This window comes from Sciurus vulgaris, assembly GCF_902686455.1.
Source record: "Sciurus vulgaris genome assembly, chromosome: 3".
NCBI lineage: Eukaryota > Metazoa > Chordata > Mammalia > Rodentia > Sciuridae > Sciurus > Sciurus vulgaris.
The window spans coordinates 21,551,452-21,564,264 of NC_136463.1; the positions used below are offsets into that span (position 1 = coordinate 21,551,452).

The following is a 12,813-nucleotide window of genomic DNA, read 5'->3' on the forward strand; positions in this document are numbered from 1 at the left end:
CAGCCACACTGGCCCTTCTTTCTATTCCCTGAAGAGGCTATGCCTTGATCCAACACAGGACCTTTGCACTAACTGTTACCTTGGCCTGGAAGGTCCTTCCCTGTACGTAGTGAACTTTTTCTTAAACTCAGTTTTTTCCCCTTAGCTGTCACTAGGAGAAGCCTTCCGTGGTCCCCAAAGCTGTCATAGCCCCTTTTTATCTGCTTGGAGAAGGCATCATTCTCTGGTTTGTTGGTTGTCCAAATTTCTCACTAGGATATTTGCTCCAGCAGGGCAAAGATGTCTTGTGTTCATCATTGTATTTCTAGGACCCAGTACAGCACCCAGCACAGAATAGCTGCTCGACTAACAGCCACCAAAGGAATGTGTTTCCTTACAAGATCCATTTCCCGAAGCACTCCTATTGCATCCACCTGGAAATGCTGACCCAGCTGTGAGTCTCAGGTGCTTCCCAAACACACCAGGCACATTCCCGCCTCTGCCCGGACCATTTCTTAGCCTGGCAAAGCTCCACCCTGGCTTCGAAACCTGGTTTTGCTGTCCCTCCCTCTGAAACTGTCCTCAGCAGTCTGGTCTGTATGAGTCGCTCCTTCCCAGTCCTCCCAAGGTGCTTGTACACACACAGCTTTATCACAGCATAATACCATTGTGCTGGGATGAACCGAGCGTCTGTTTTTCTCTCGCTTACCGCCTGCTCTCATCCAGGGCAGGGCTCGGCTGACTCAGTTCTGCAATCTGAGTACCTGGCCCAGTGACTACCACACAGTGAATGCAATGAATGGGTGCTGAATGAAGTTCAAGTGTGGGCTCTTCCCACCTGCATCCATTCAGCAAACATCAATAGGGCACTTACTGTGTGCAAAGCCATGAGTTAGACCTTGCAGTGGATCCAGAAAATAGACAGATGACTGTAAAGGATTATCATTCCAGAGGGAAGGAGATTCTCCTCCTTTCAATAATTCTCACACATGGGAGAGTGGCTAGCACTCATGGGACTAGAATGGCTAGTATTAGTTTCCTATTGCTGCTGTAACGAATTACCACGTATTTAGGGGCTTAAAGTAACATACATTTATTCTCTTACAGTTCCACAAGTCAGAAGGCCAAAGTAGGTCTTATGTGGCTAACATCATGGTGTCAGCAGGGCTTCGATCCTTCTGGAGGCTCTGGGGAATCTGTTCCCTCCCCTTTTCAGTTTCAACATTGGTTCAAGGCCCGCACTGTTCTGACCTCTGCTTCTGTGGTCAGACCTTTGAGTCTGACCTTCCTGTCTCCTTCCTATTAGGTTCCCTTGTGATTACCCTGGAATCACCTCTGCAGAGTCCCTTTGCATTTTAAGGGACAAGTTCTGAGGATTAGGACAGGGACCCTGATGGGATTCAGAGGTAGGGAAGGGTTGCCTCTCCCTCGAGGAGCCTTCTGCAGCCAGCTGTTGGAACCTCTGCAGAATTGTTGAATCCATAGTTAGTTACCCACGAGGATCTTGGTTCTAGCTACGGTTACATGCTAACTCTACACCAAGCGTTTGTCACGGCAGTCAATAGTCTCATGGAAGACTATGGACTAGCCATGGAAGTCTCCTTTTATAAAGGACAGAGGTGAGGCCCAAGGCAGTGCGGAGTCCAGTTTGGACCCTGGGTTCTTGGTCTTGGAGTTCAGAGCTCTCTTCAATGATGTCATAGAGTCATGATCTTAGATAAGGTGATGCCTGACCTGGAGACACTGGCAGTGGGGTCCTGCTGCCATCGAAACTTGCCGGAAAACATATCACCCCGAAGTGCTAAATGACAAGGCGTCCAGGGCCCTGTGTTCTAAGGCAGAGGTGGCAGGGTCAACAGGGCTGTAAAATTTACCTAAGGGGAGCTTGCTCATGGCTATCTGGCTGGGGCAGCCTGTCTCCAGGTTGGGGTGGGCCTTGGTGAGGAGGAGTTGGGGGGACCAGGGAGCACCCCATGACCTGTGAAGGACTCCCTGGCCAGGCCTCCTGTTCTGCCCTTTTAAAAGAATGGACACTCCCAGTGTGGTTGTGCACGCCTGTAATCCCAGCGGCTCGGGAGGCTGAGGCAGGAGGATCGTGAGTTCAAAACCAGCATTGGCAAAAGCGAGGCGCTAAGCAACTTAGTGAGATCCTGTCTCTAAATAAGAAATAGGGCTGGGGATGTGGTCAGTGGTTAAGTGCCCCTGAGTTCAATCCCTGATACCAAAAACAAAACAAAACAACGCAACAAAAGCAAAAAATCCAAAAACAAAAACCAAAAAAAGGATGACTTCTCCTGATCCTTCTCCCTGATCCTCTTCTTCTAATGCTTCTGCTCCTCCCTCCCCTGAATTCCTCTGCTTCTCCCTGCCTGGGTCCTTCTCTGTTGGTCCTCCTCAGATCCCTTTTTCCTGGCTTTCTCCCCTGGTCCCGGCTCCCCAGCTCATCCCTGGCTCTCCCTGCTCTGCTTTTCTCCTGTCTATTGAGCCTGTGGGTCCAAGCGTGGTGGGCTGGGTGATCAGCACCAGGACAAGCAGCCAGGAGACCCTGCTTCCTGCAGGTTGTGTGGGGAGAAGGAAGGAGAAAGATTTGCTCAGAACGTCCTGAAGCTCACCTGGGCGGTTCGGGTGGGGGGATGGAAATCACCTCCTACTCCAAGATTGCTTCCCGTCTAAGGGTGGGGGGACGCCCATCTGCTATTCCAAGGAGGTGTCCACACTGAGCGGAGAGACAGCCTCCCTTTCCAGGAGGCAGGCCACACCTGCCCCGGAGGATGCCACACAGAGAGACTACCGTTAAATCGCAGGTGTGAATCCCTGTGAATCTGTAGGGGACAGCCAGCCTGCACAGGGCACAGAGAGAAAAGCAGAGGGGCCAGGTGGGCTGCAAGGGTGGGACCTGGAGTCCCTCAGTGTCTCAGGGTCTCTCGGCCAGTCTGCAGGCAAAGTGGGGAGGGGGTGCGAGCTGCAGACCTGAAAGGGGAACCCTCCCGGGCTACTGCCCTTTCACTCCACCAAAAAAGTTCCTCAGGAAGAAAGGGGAGAGGGGAAGTAGGAAGGGGGCGGGGACAGAGGCAAGGAAGGAACAGGGAGGTGGGGCAGAAGTGATCTGTGCCAACTGGGGTCCTTCCGCCTGGGAAGCAGGCGGATTTCCCCGAGCGACTCCCTGAGGCCAGGGTCTCCCCGCACCATCCGGTTCCCAGCCCTGCCTCCTTCCCTTGTCCTGTCCTCCTGCCCTGGACCTCCTCTGGAGCCTTCTGACCTCTGGGTCATTTTTTGAGATGGGATCTTGGGCAGGTGACAAGGCTCTGCCTGGAAGGGCAGGCGTCTCAGGCTGTCTCTGCTGTCTTGGGGCCACCCCAGTCGTGGTTCCTGGAAACCCTTCAGAGGGAGGTGGCTGGGTGGGACAGAAAGGAAGAAGGGCTGAGTCTGCTTGTCCTGGGGAGGGGAGCCCCTGGCGTGTGCAGGAGGCTGGGCACCGGGGAGGTGGAGGGCGTGGCCCCCCTCGGAGCCAGACACGGATCATTAGTGGGTGGATCTGGGCGGGACATTGGGGCCTTAGGACAGAGGCCAGGAAACAGCATAGAGGAAGAGGAGGATTCCTCTCCAGGGCGGGGTGGGCAGGTACGGTGGGGAGGGTGCCGGGGGAAGGGATGCCCGGCCAGGGGGTGGTGAGGGGAGGGCGAGAACCTGCGGGCTCCTGGGAGGCCCTGCCTATCCCCTCCCAGTCAGAGTGCCTACAGGCCAGAGGGGCTCAGTGGCTGTGGGGTGAATGGAGCCCTAGTTGCAGGGGCCTGGGGTGCAGTGAGGGTGTTTGGGTTCCTATCCTCATCAGCCACACTAAGGTCCCGGCTGGGAGCACACCTTGGGCTCAGGGGCTTCTTACTTCCCCAACTACCTGATACTGACCCTTTTCTTTAGGGGGAAGGAAGGTAGACATGTTCCCTTCCTGGGCCCTGTGATCATCTCACAGTCACCTCTTAGGCTCCGTGACCTTAATAATTCAACAAGCACTTACAGAACACCTGCTGAATACACGCCCTGCTTTGGTTCTAGGGGTTGACTTTTTTTTTGGTACTGGGGATTGAACCCAGGGGCACTTAACCACTGAGTCACATCCCCAGCCCTTTTTATATTGAGACAGGGTCTTGCTAAGTTGCTTAGGGTCTCACTAAGTTGCTGAGACCAGCTTTGAACTGGTGATCCTCCTGCCTCAGCCTCCCGAGTTGCAGGGATTATAGGCATGAGCTACCACGCCCAGCTAGGGGTTGACTTTTAATATTTGGGGGACTGACAGGAGCCAAGGTCAGCTGGACAGATGTGGCATGACCTTTGTTAGCATCTATTGAATACCCACTGTATACAGGGCCCCCACATCATTCTATATCCTCCATCTGCCATCAGTGTAAGGGGGCGAGCATACTTGTGCTGCCTCCCCAGCTCCTTGGTCCTGCTCAGACCCCAGGGCGGATCTGCCCCTGCCTCCATCTGGAGCCTGGTGGCTCTTCAGCAGTTTCTGGAGAGGAGATGGAGGGCCTAGGTAGAGGCAGAGCCTGGAACTCTTCCTGGGACCGCCACTTGCTTCTGTCTCCCACTTGTGCTTGACTCCAGGAGCCTTTGGGGCAGGCGTCAAGGAGCCATTTGGACCGCTTCCTCCTCTTCCTCTTGGTCTTCCACCTGGGCCAGACTCTGACAGTGTGGGGGACGCCAGGGGCCTCTCCCTGCTGGGGCCCTCTGAGGGGCCCTCTGGCCAGTCCTGCCAGGCCTTCCTCATTGGGCAGGGACAGTGGGAGATGCCAGAGGCCCTGGTTCCAGGTCTGGCTCTGAAGCTAATGCTGGCCAACCCTATCATCGCTGCTCACGCACCCTGCACCTCGGTTTCCTCATACCATGGTTGTGAGACCCGAGGAGAAATGTCCAGGTCTTCTTATCCCTGGCCAGGGACGGCTGCACACTGCAGAGGGCCAGGGAGGCCTTCCTGGGCTCCTACCGCCCTCTCTGTGCTGCGGTCTTAACTCTGGCTTCTCACTAGGACAGGAGACTGAGCAGGCCTGACCTTCAGCCTGTGAGGCCTCTCGGGGGTCAGTGTCAGAGGAGCTGCTCAGGTGGTACAGTCTCCAAAGAGGCCTGGGAGTCGCTGAGTCCCAGGGGAGAAACTGAGCAATGGGGAAACCAAGGCCCAGAAGGGGGAGAAGCCTGATGTCAGGGGTGAGGGACCTTGTGGGGGCCACATGGTGGTAGTGGGGTAAGAGGACTCTGTGATTTTGGAGGATGAATAGAATCTTCTTGAAACTGGGCCTCGAGGGTGAGGTCTGTGGTTCTGGAAAGTAGAAAATGGGAAGCTGGAAAGTATGTCGGTCACTTTGGCAAAACCGGAGGCAGGGATGAGGCGGGGCCGGGGGTCTGAGGCCAGACCTATGGCTCGTTCCCCTTCTCTTGAGGAGACTCAGTCCAGAGGAAAGCCCAGAGGAGGTGCCAGGGAGAGGGAGGCCACAGAGAAGCATGGAGGCTGGGGGCTTGGGCTGCAGGGAGCGCAAAGGGCGGGGGCACTATGGCCTGGCTGCCTCCCAGGCCCTGGCTTGCTCCAAATTTAGTGCTGGAAGGAAGGGCAGTCCCTCCCCTGAGTCCAGAATGAGGCGCACCTGGGGGAGGTTAAGGTGGAGGTGAGGCCAGCCAGCTCCTGGGGAGAGACTTTTTAGGGTGTGGCTCTAGCAGGGGATGAAGAGGGGCCTTCACTTGTGTCCTTCCCTGGGAGGTGGTCGGCTGGTGCAGGACCTGCCTCTGGCCCACTCAGGTGAACCCAGGTTCTTTGGAATCTCTCTCCTCCCCAAAACAATCTGGATTGCCAGGAAGTCCTTCACGATGTCTAACCTTGGGGTGGTCTGAACTTGCTCTCTAGCCTTGGCTTCAAGCCTCCCCCTTCACAGTCGTGGTGGGAGCTGGATAAAGTCAGGGCTCCGCCCCTCTCTCCCAGGTGCCTCTTGCCAATCCTACCCTGGCACTGCCTAATGAGGGGAACCACCCTGTGAGAGAGTACACTCTTTTTTTTTTTTTTTATCTTAACATTTTTAATATATTCCTTTTTTCCCTCACATTCGAGAGCACCCACTTCTAAGCAGGAAGCCCTTCTAGCATTCTAGCCTCATCACAGGAACCCTGGGTCACAGAGAAATCTCAACTCCCTCCCTCCCTGTCCCCAGGTGTGGGCAGAGAGCCCAGGCCACCCATGAACCTCCTGCCCCTGCCCTGTCCCTCAGGCCCTGGCTGCCCCCTGAGGCTCCACATTCAGACAGGCCCAGCACAGACGCCAGTGTCCTGGCAGCGCCTAAATCATTAGCACTGCTGTGATTAGGCTGCTAATCTCTCTGTTGGGTGGAGCCGGAGCCAGCTGCCGGGATGTGGGATCCTGCTGCCTCCTTGCAGGGGCGCCTGCTGGCTGCTGGGACAGGGATACGGGTGCTTCTTTGGGGCAGGATGCCGTCCTGGTGGAGGGCCACCCTGGCAACGATCCTGCTTCTCTGTGGCCTCCCGCTCCCGTGCACCTCCTCTGGGATTCCCTCTGAGCGGACTCAGGTGCAGGGTGGTGAGCTGGGAGGCCACCCTCACCCTCTGGCCTCAGGCCCGTCCCCTCCACCCCCACCCTTGCCTATGGTTTTTCCAGAGCTTGACTGTCACTATCTCTCCAAATCCCCCCCCAAACCTTGGGAGACAGGAATGCTCCCCTTTTATAAGTGAGGAAACTGGGCTCTTGCACTTGCTTCCTGAAAGAATTGGATCCAAAACTCCTTCAGATCAGTGGTCATGTTGGTTCCCCTGACTCAGGAATCCCCCAGGCCTGGGGCTCATCTCCTCTTGCAGACTTAGAATAGTCCCAAGGGAGCTGGGGCTCCCTCAAGTCAGGGTCTTTCTCCTCACTCAGACGCAGGGACCATGGGGGCCACGTTATACCTGGGGCAGGAAGCTGGGCTCCAACTCTCTCCACCTTCTGGGGACCTGGCAAGTCCAGTGGGGGATCAGAGCAGCCTTCTGGTCCCAGGCCTGTGCAGCCTTGTTCCAGGCCCTTCTGGCACCCAGGGCTGGGTTCTCCGGACTCCCCCCAAGAATGAGCTCAGCTGCGTAATTGCAGCTGAGGCTGGAGAATCACCCTACCCCGGGGCTGCGGCTCCAACACCACCTTTGTTTCTGAACAATGGACCGCTAACAGGCCACCTTGCCCAGGCTGGGCCAGGGCACAGGAAGGGACCTAGGGCAAGCACTTGGCATGTCCAGCCTGAGCCCCAGGGCCTGGGTGGCTGGTACAGAGGCAAATTATATGGCTGGGATTTTGGCTTGGACTTCAAGGGCCAGGGGGCCCAGCCTCCCTTCAGTTTGGCTTATAAAGAGTGGCCCAGGGTCTCCGTCCAGACCAGACCTTGCGCCTGACCCGTGGATACCATGGCTGCCACCACCACCAGCATCCGCCAATTCTCAACCTCCGGCTCTGTCAAAGGCCTGTGCATGCCTGGCGGGAGTTTCTCCCGGATGTCCTCTGTCCGTGTCGGGGGTGCCTGTCGGGCCCCCAGCCTCCTGGGAGGCGGCGGCAGCTGTGGCAACATGTCAGTCACTTCGTCCCGCTTCTCATCGAGTTTCGGGGGCGGCTATGGTGGTGGCTACACCTGCAACCTGGGTGGAGGCTTTGGCTCCAGCTTTGGAGTGTCAGATGCCCTGCTGGGGGGCGGTGAGAAGGAGACCATGCAGAACCTCAACGACCGCCTGGCCTCCTACCTGGACAAGGTGCACACCCTGGAGGAGGCCAACGCCGACCTGGAGATGAAGATCCGTGAATGGTACAAAAAGCAGGGCCCGGGGCCTGCCCGTGACTACAGCCACTACTTCAAGACCATCGAGGAGCTGCGGAGCAAGGTAGGAACCCCGCTCTCTGCCCTCTGTCCTCTGCCTACCTTCTTGCTTTGGATTCACTCCATCCAGCTGCAGAGCCTTGCAATCGAGGGTCTAGACTTCCAACCCTTCCCCCTCCCTCCCTCCCTTTCCCTGGACCCAGCCCTGAGCCAGTCTGGGTCCTGGACCTGGAGGACATCCTGTGCTGGGAGGTTGTTGGGTGCTCCCCAGGAGAACTCCTCCCTCCCTAGGGGGAGCACCCTAGGGGGGTGATGGAAGAGGGGTGTGGAAGTCTTCAGACCCTTGCGGGCCAACGTTCTGGTATAGAGAAGAGATTGGCAAAGGCAGAGCTGGTAAGGGTTTGTGTGGCTGTTGGAACAGGATGCTGGAGTCTCCTTGCTATTCCATACCTTGCCTCCTCCAGGCAGCCCTCCTGGATGGATGCCACTTTCCTTCTGTCCCCAGGCCTTGGGGTCTCTTCAACACTTTGAGGTTCAGTCTGTGTGCTTTAGTTGGGGGTCTTCCTCACTCTTTCCATGGTGGTCATGCTGGGGCCACGTCTCTCCTTGCAGACTGAGGAGTCCCTGAGGTCAGAAGCTGTATTTTCCCACTCAGACTGAAGCTAGTCTGATGGAGGAGCCACCCCACCCCCCACCCGCCCCCGCACTCTGACGTGCTCTCATGCCCTCTAAGAATATGGCAGTGCATTCTGTAAATGGTAGTTCTGGTCTTTGGTACTAACTTACTCTGGGAGTATCCATCCAGCTGTGACCCTAGTGAGGTTTGAGCAGGGCAGTGGGGCCTGCTGGCCTGGCTGGTCTTGGCATTGAGGCCTGCCCAGGCTTCTGGGTGGAGGGCCGGGCCTGAGGCTGCCCTGCGAGGGGTTTTGTCTGCTCCTGCCCGGGACCTCCACCAGGCAGGGAATTCCTGGAATTTCCCCTTGGAAGCAGAGCCACTGGCAGTGCCAGATCAGATACCAGTTTGGTCGGGGTGGCGGGGAACCCGGGGGGAGCCCTGGTGAGTCAGTGCTCTGAGCTATGGGGTGAGCCAGCATCTCTGCGCCAGCCCCCAGTGCACCTGGCCCAGGCTCTGTCCCTCTGAAGTGTTCACAACCGACCTTCCCTGTGTTCTGCCAGCCCCCTAAGCACGAGATGGGTGGGAACTGAGCATCTGTATAGATGGGCCCACTGAAGCCCAGAGAAGGGGATAGACTGGTCTTTGGGCTCAGCCTGCTCCAGGGTCACTTCACACAATTCAGGGCCTCAAGGGGCATCTGGGAGGGGAGCTGGCGTGGCCCTAGATGCATGGGATGAGCTGGCTGGGGATTCTCCTTTCTCGCCCTCAGCCTTTGGTCTTTTGTACCAGTCCAAGTTCTACCCAGCTTAGGTGCCACCTGCAAGTCTTCCCTCTGCACCCCAAGGTTCTTCATTGGGGCTTTTCTTGGACATTTCCAAGGATCACAGTGACAGCAACAGCCCTAATAACCAGCCCTCTGCTTCTTCCAGGGCCTTCCCCTCCAGGGTCATTTCAACCGCCCAGCAGGCCTCCTGGTGAAAACCCAAACAAAACAAAACCAAACAAAAACTTTGCTCTGGGTTAGAGTTGGGCCAGTCATAACCTCATCGATCAATTCATTAATCCATCACGTCGTAATTAGACAAACGTGCCCTGGGGCCTGACTCAGGGCCAGGCACTGTGCCCAGTCCTTAGGATTCCAAAAAGAATGAGACAGACGGGGCCTCGTCTGGCTCCCTGGGAACTCAGATTCTAGGGGAGGAGGAAATAACACAAAAAAGTCAAAAAGCCGCAGAAACAGGTCTGCAGCTGCGGGCAACCTGGGGAAGGGCTGCAGGAGGAAGGGGCGTGGAGAGGGGTCCTGATGGGGCCTGCAGAGAGCTTCCTGGAGGGGTGGCAGTGAGTGGGGAGGTAAATTTGGTTGGGGAGGTTGAGGCAGCTTAGACCCCATGATGGGAGAGGGGTGCATGAGAATCTCTGTCCTGGTGCCATACCTACACCTGGGCGTGGCACCCCTACTGCTCCATGGCTCTTGGAATTCACAGCAGGGTGCTCAGAGGAGGATACCAAGGGACCCTCATCACCCTCACTGGAGCCCACTCCTCGAAGTCTGTATGAGGGCCTTCGGGGCTGCCCAGGGTGTTTGCTCACAGAACCCACCGCCCCTTCCAGATCCTGGCAGCTACCATCGACAATGCCAGCTTCGTGCTCCAGATCGACAATGCCCGTCTGGCTGCTGACGACTTCCGCACCAAGTGAGTCTGGGCTTCCAGGCTGCCCCCCCTGGGGGGGCTGGTTGTGGGTCCGCACATCAGGAGTGCCCTGTGTGTTGCCTGGGGAGTCCTGGTGGCAACGCTGTGGCTCATACCTCCAACCCCGCCAGGTACGAGACAGAGCTGAACCTGCGCATGAGCGTGGAGGCCGACATCAATGGCCTGCGCAGGGTGCTGGACGAGCTGACCCTGTCCAGGACTGACCTGGAGATGCAGATCGAGAGCCTCAAGGAGGAGCTGGCCTACCTGAGGAAGAACCACGAGGAGGTGAGGCCCCATCATGGAATGCAGGAAAGGCCCCCCTAGGAGGGAGCAAGCAGGCCTGGGCTGCAGAATGTCCTGGGGTGGGGGCCCTGGTGCTGACCCTGACCCTGAGCCTAGAGGGCCCTGGGTGAGGCCTGGAGGGGCCCCTCCTCCAAAGATCCTTCCCTTGCCCCTCGAGGCTTGGCCCACTGCTTGGTGGCAGTTAACTCACTAATGAGTAAATCGGTCTAACACACAAAACTAATTATTATAATTAATTATAATAGTGATAATCCTAACAACGAGGAGCATTTACCCATGTGATTCACAGCAATTACTGCAGCTGATACTGACAACATCACAGGGAGAAAGATATTCTTTCCTCCTTTCTGCCAGTAAAGAAACTGAGGCTCAGAGAGGTTAAGGAATTTAGCCAAGTCTGCACAGGCACCTCACCCCAGGTCTGTCTGGCTCATACCCACACTCGGGTCTGACTCTGCTTCTCTGCCACCTCTCCTGCCTCCTTTTTCCAGAGTTCTGGGTTTTAGGTACCCAAAATCTTGGCCCAAGGATGGAGACCCAGGGTTCTGTTAGGGACGCAAGTGGTCTAGTCCCTTCTTGTGGCATTGTTCCTGGCTGACTGCTGGACTGGCCTGGGCTGTGGGGTGGAGGTGCCCTGATTCCCACACAGTAGGACATACAGAAAGTGTTTTCCCTCAGCAGATGGACATCTAGGGAGGCCTGGCTCCTACTGACACCAACACAGAACTGGCCCTGTTCCCATGCTGTAGGATGGTGGTGGGGACAGGGCAGGCTGTCAGGGCAGCCAGTGAGAGTGCCTTGGCTTGTGTACCACCATGCTGGGAGTTGCCATCTCTCTCTTGCCTCTGCACATGCTTAGATGGGTGAGATCTACCCTCAGCGTCTCAGTGTGTGTTGGGGAGATTGTCGCCTGTGCATTGGGGTCCATAGCTCTGCAAGTTTGAGACTTGACATCCGCCTCTGCCTTTGGGGTGAGGAACCGTTGGTCTGTCTGTCTCTGAGGCCCTAGGGTCTCTCCTTAGGATGGCCCTGGGTGAGCTCCTGTTGTCTTCTCTGTCCAGGAAATGAATGCCCTTCGTGGCCAAGTGGGTGGGGACGTCAGCGTGGAGATGGACGCAGCCCCTGGTGTGGACCTGAGCCGTGTCCTGAACGAGATGCGCGACCAGTATGAGAAGATGGCGGAGAAGAACCGCAAGGATGCTGAGGACTGGTTCTTCACCAAGGTGGGTGGCCGTGTGGGAGTGGGTGTGCTTCACATGTGGACACGAGTGCGACATGCTGGTGCAGGCTGGAACACTCGCAGATCCATAGCTGTCCCAGTTGGAAGGACCTTTGGAAATCAATTGGACCAGCCCTCAGGCTTTAATGTGAAGTGTGAGATGCAGAGAGGCCTCAGCCCTCCATGGTGGCCTGGGGAATAGGTCCAGGTCTCCACAGCCCAGTCCAGGGCTCCTCCCCCGACAGGTGTTCTCGGGATGTGTGTTTTGGATAGAGAACTCACTTCCGGGGCAACACGTACTGAGCATCTACAGGATCCCAAGGACATTAACAGACATATAAAAAATAAAGCCCGGCCCATGTTTCTGAAGTACTCCCGATCAGTAGGGGGTACCAAGTGCAAATGTCTGCAAAGTTCCTTGTGGGCACTGAGGGTATCTGGGGACGGGTGCTTTTGGGACCCAGAGAGGCCAGGAAGATGCTGGGGGGTTAGTTCTAGGAGAGAAGGGGTTCAGGGGCAGCCCCTGCCTTTTGCTCCCCACTAATGTCTGCTCAAGCCTCTGAGGCCCACCCTGCCTTCCAGACGGAGGAGCTGAACCGTGAGGTGGCCACCAGCACCGAAGCCCTGCAGAGCAGCAGGACAGAGATCACAGAGCTCCGCCGCTCCGTGCAGAACCTGGAGATAGAGCTGCAGTCCCAGATCAGCATGGTAGGGCCTCGTCCCTTCCTGTCCTGCTCTTGTCACCCCAGGCTGGGCCCCAACTTGTTGCCTCCTGCTCAGAGGCCGGGAGACTCCCTGCCTGGCCTGTCACTTCACACCCCAGGGCGTGGGTCTGTGCCCCAGCTGCAGCCCCACTGTGCTGTTTGCACCCAACTGGGACCCCTGTCAGCTGCCCCACCACAGGGAAGTCCCAGCTCATTCTCACCGACACCTGTCTCTTGGGCCACAGAAAGCTTCACTGGAGAACAGCCTGGCCGAGACGGAGGCCCGCTACGGGGCCCAGCTGTCCCAGCTGCAGGGGCTCATCAGCAGCATCGAGCAGCAGCTGTGCGAGCTGCGCTGTGACATGGAGCGCCAGAACCACGAGTACCAGGTGCTGCTGGACGTGAAGACGCGGCTGGAGCAGGAGATCGCCACCTACCGCCGCTTGCTGGAGGGCGAGGACTC

The 12,813-nt window shown here is 57.1% G+C and overlaps 1 protein-coding gene across 1 annotated transcript in view; it reads left to right on the plus strand.

Moving 5' to 3' along the window:
- Positions 1-7,400: 7,400 nt before the first annotated feature.
- LOC306657158 (keratin, type I cytoskeletal 42) overlaps positions 7,401-12,813 on the plus strand; it is a 6,860-nt gene continuing 1,447 nt past the window's right edge. The window contains exons 1-6 of the mRNA XM_079132902.1: positions 7,401-7,878; positions 10,042-10,124; positions 10,253-10,409; positions 11,489-11,650; positions 12,229-12,354; positions 12,596-12,813. The exon at positions 12,596-12,813 is cut by the window's right edge and continues 3 nt beyond it. Of these exons, the coding sequence (XP_078989028.1) occupies positions 7,411-7,878; positions 10,042-10,124; positions 10,253-10,409; positions 11,489-11,650; positions 12,229-12,354; positions 12,596-12,813 (1,214 nt within the window). The 5' untranslated portion in view covers positions 7,401-7,410. The remainder of the gene's footprint in view (positions 7,879-10,041; positions 10,125-10,252; positions 10,410-11,488; positions 11,651-12,228; positions 12,355-12,595) is intronic.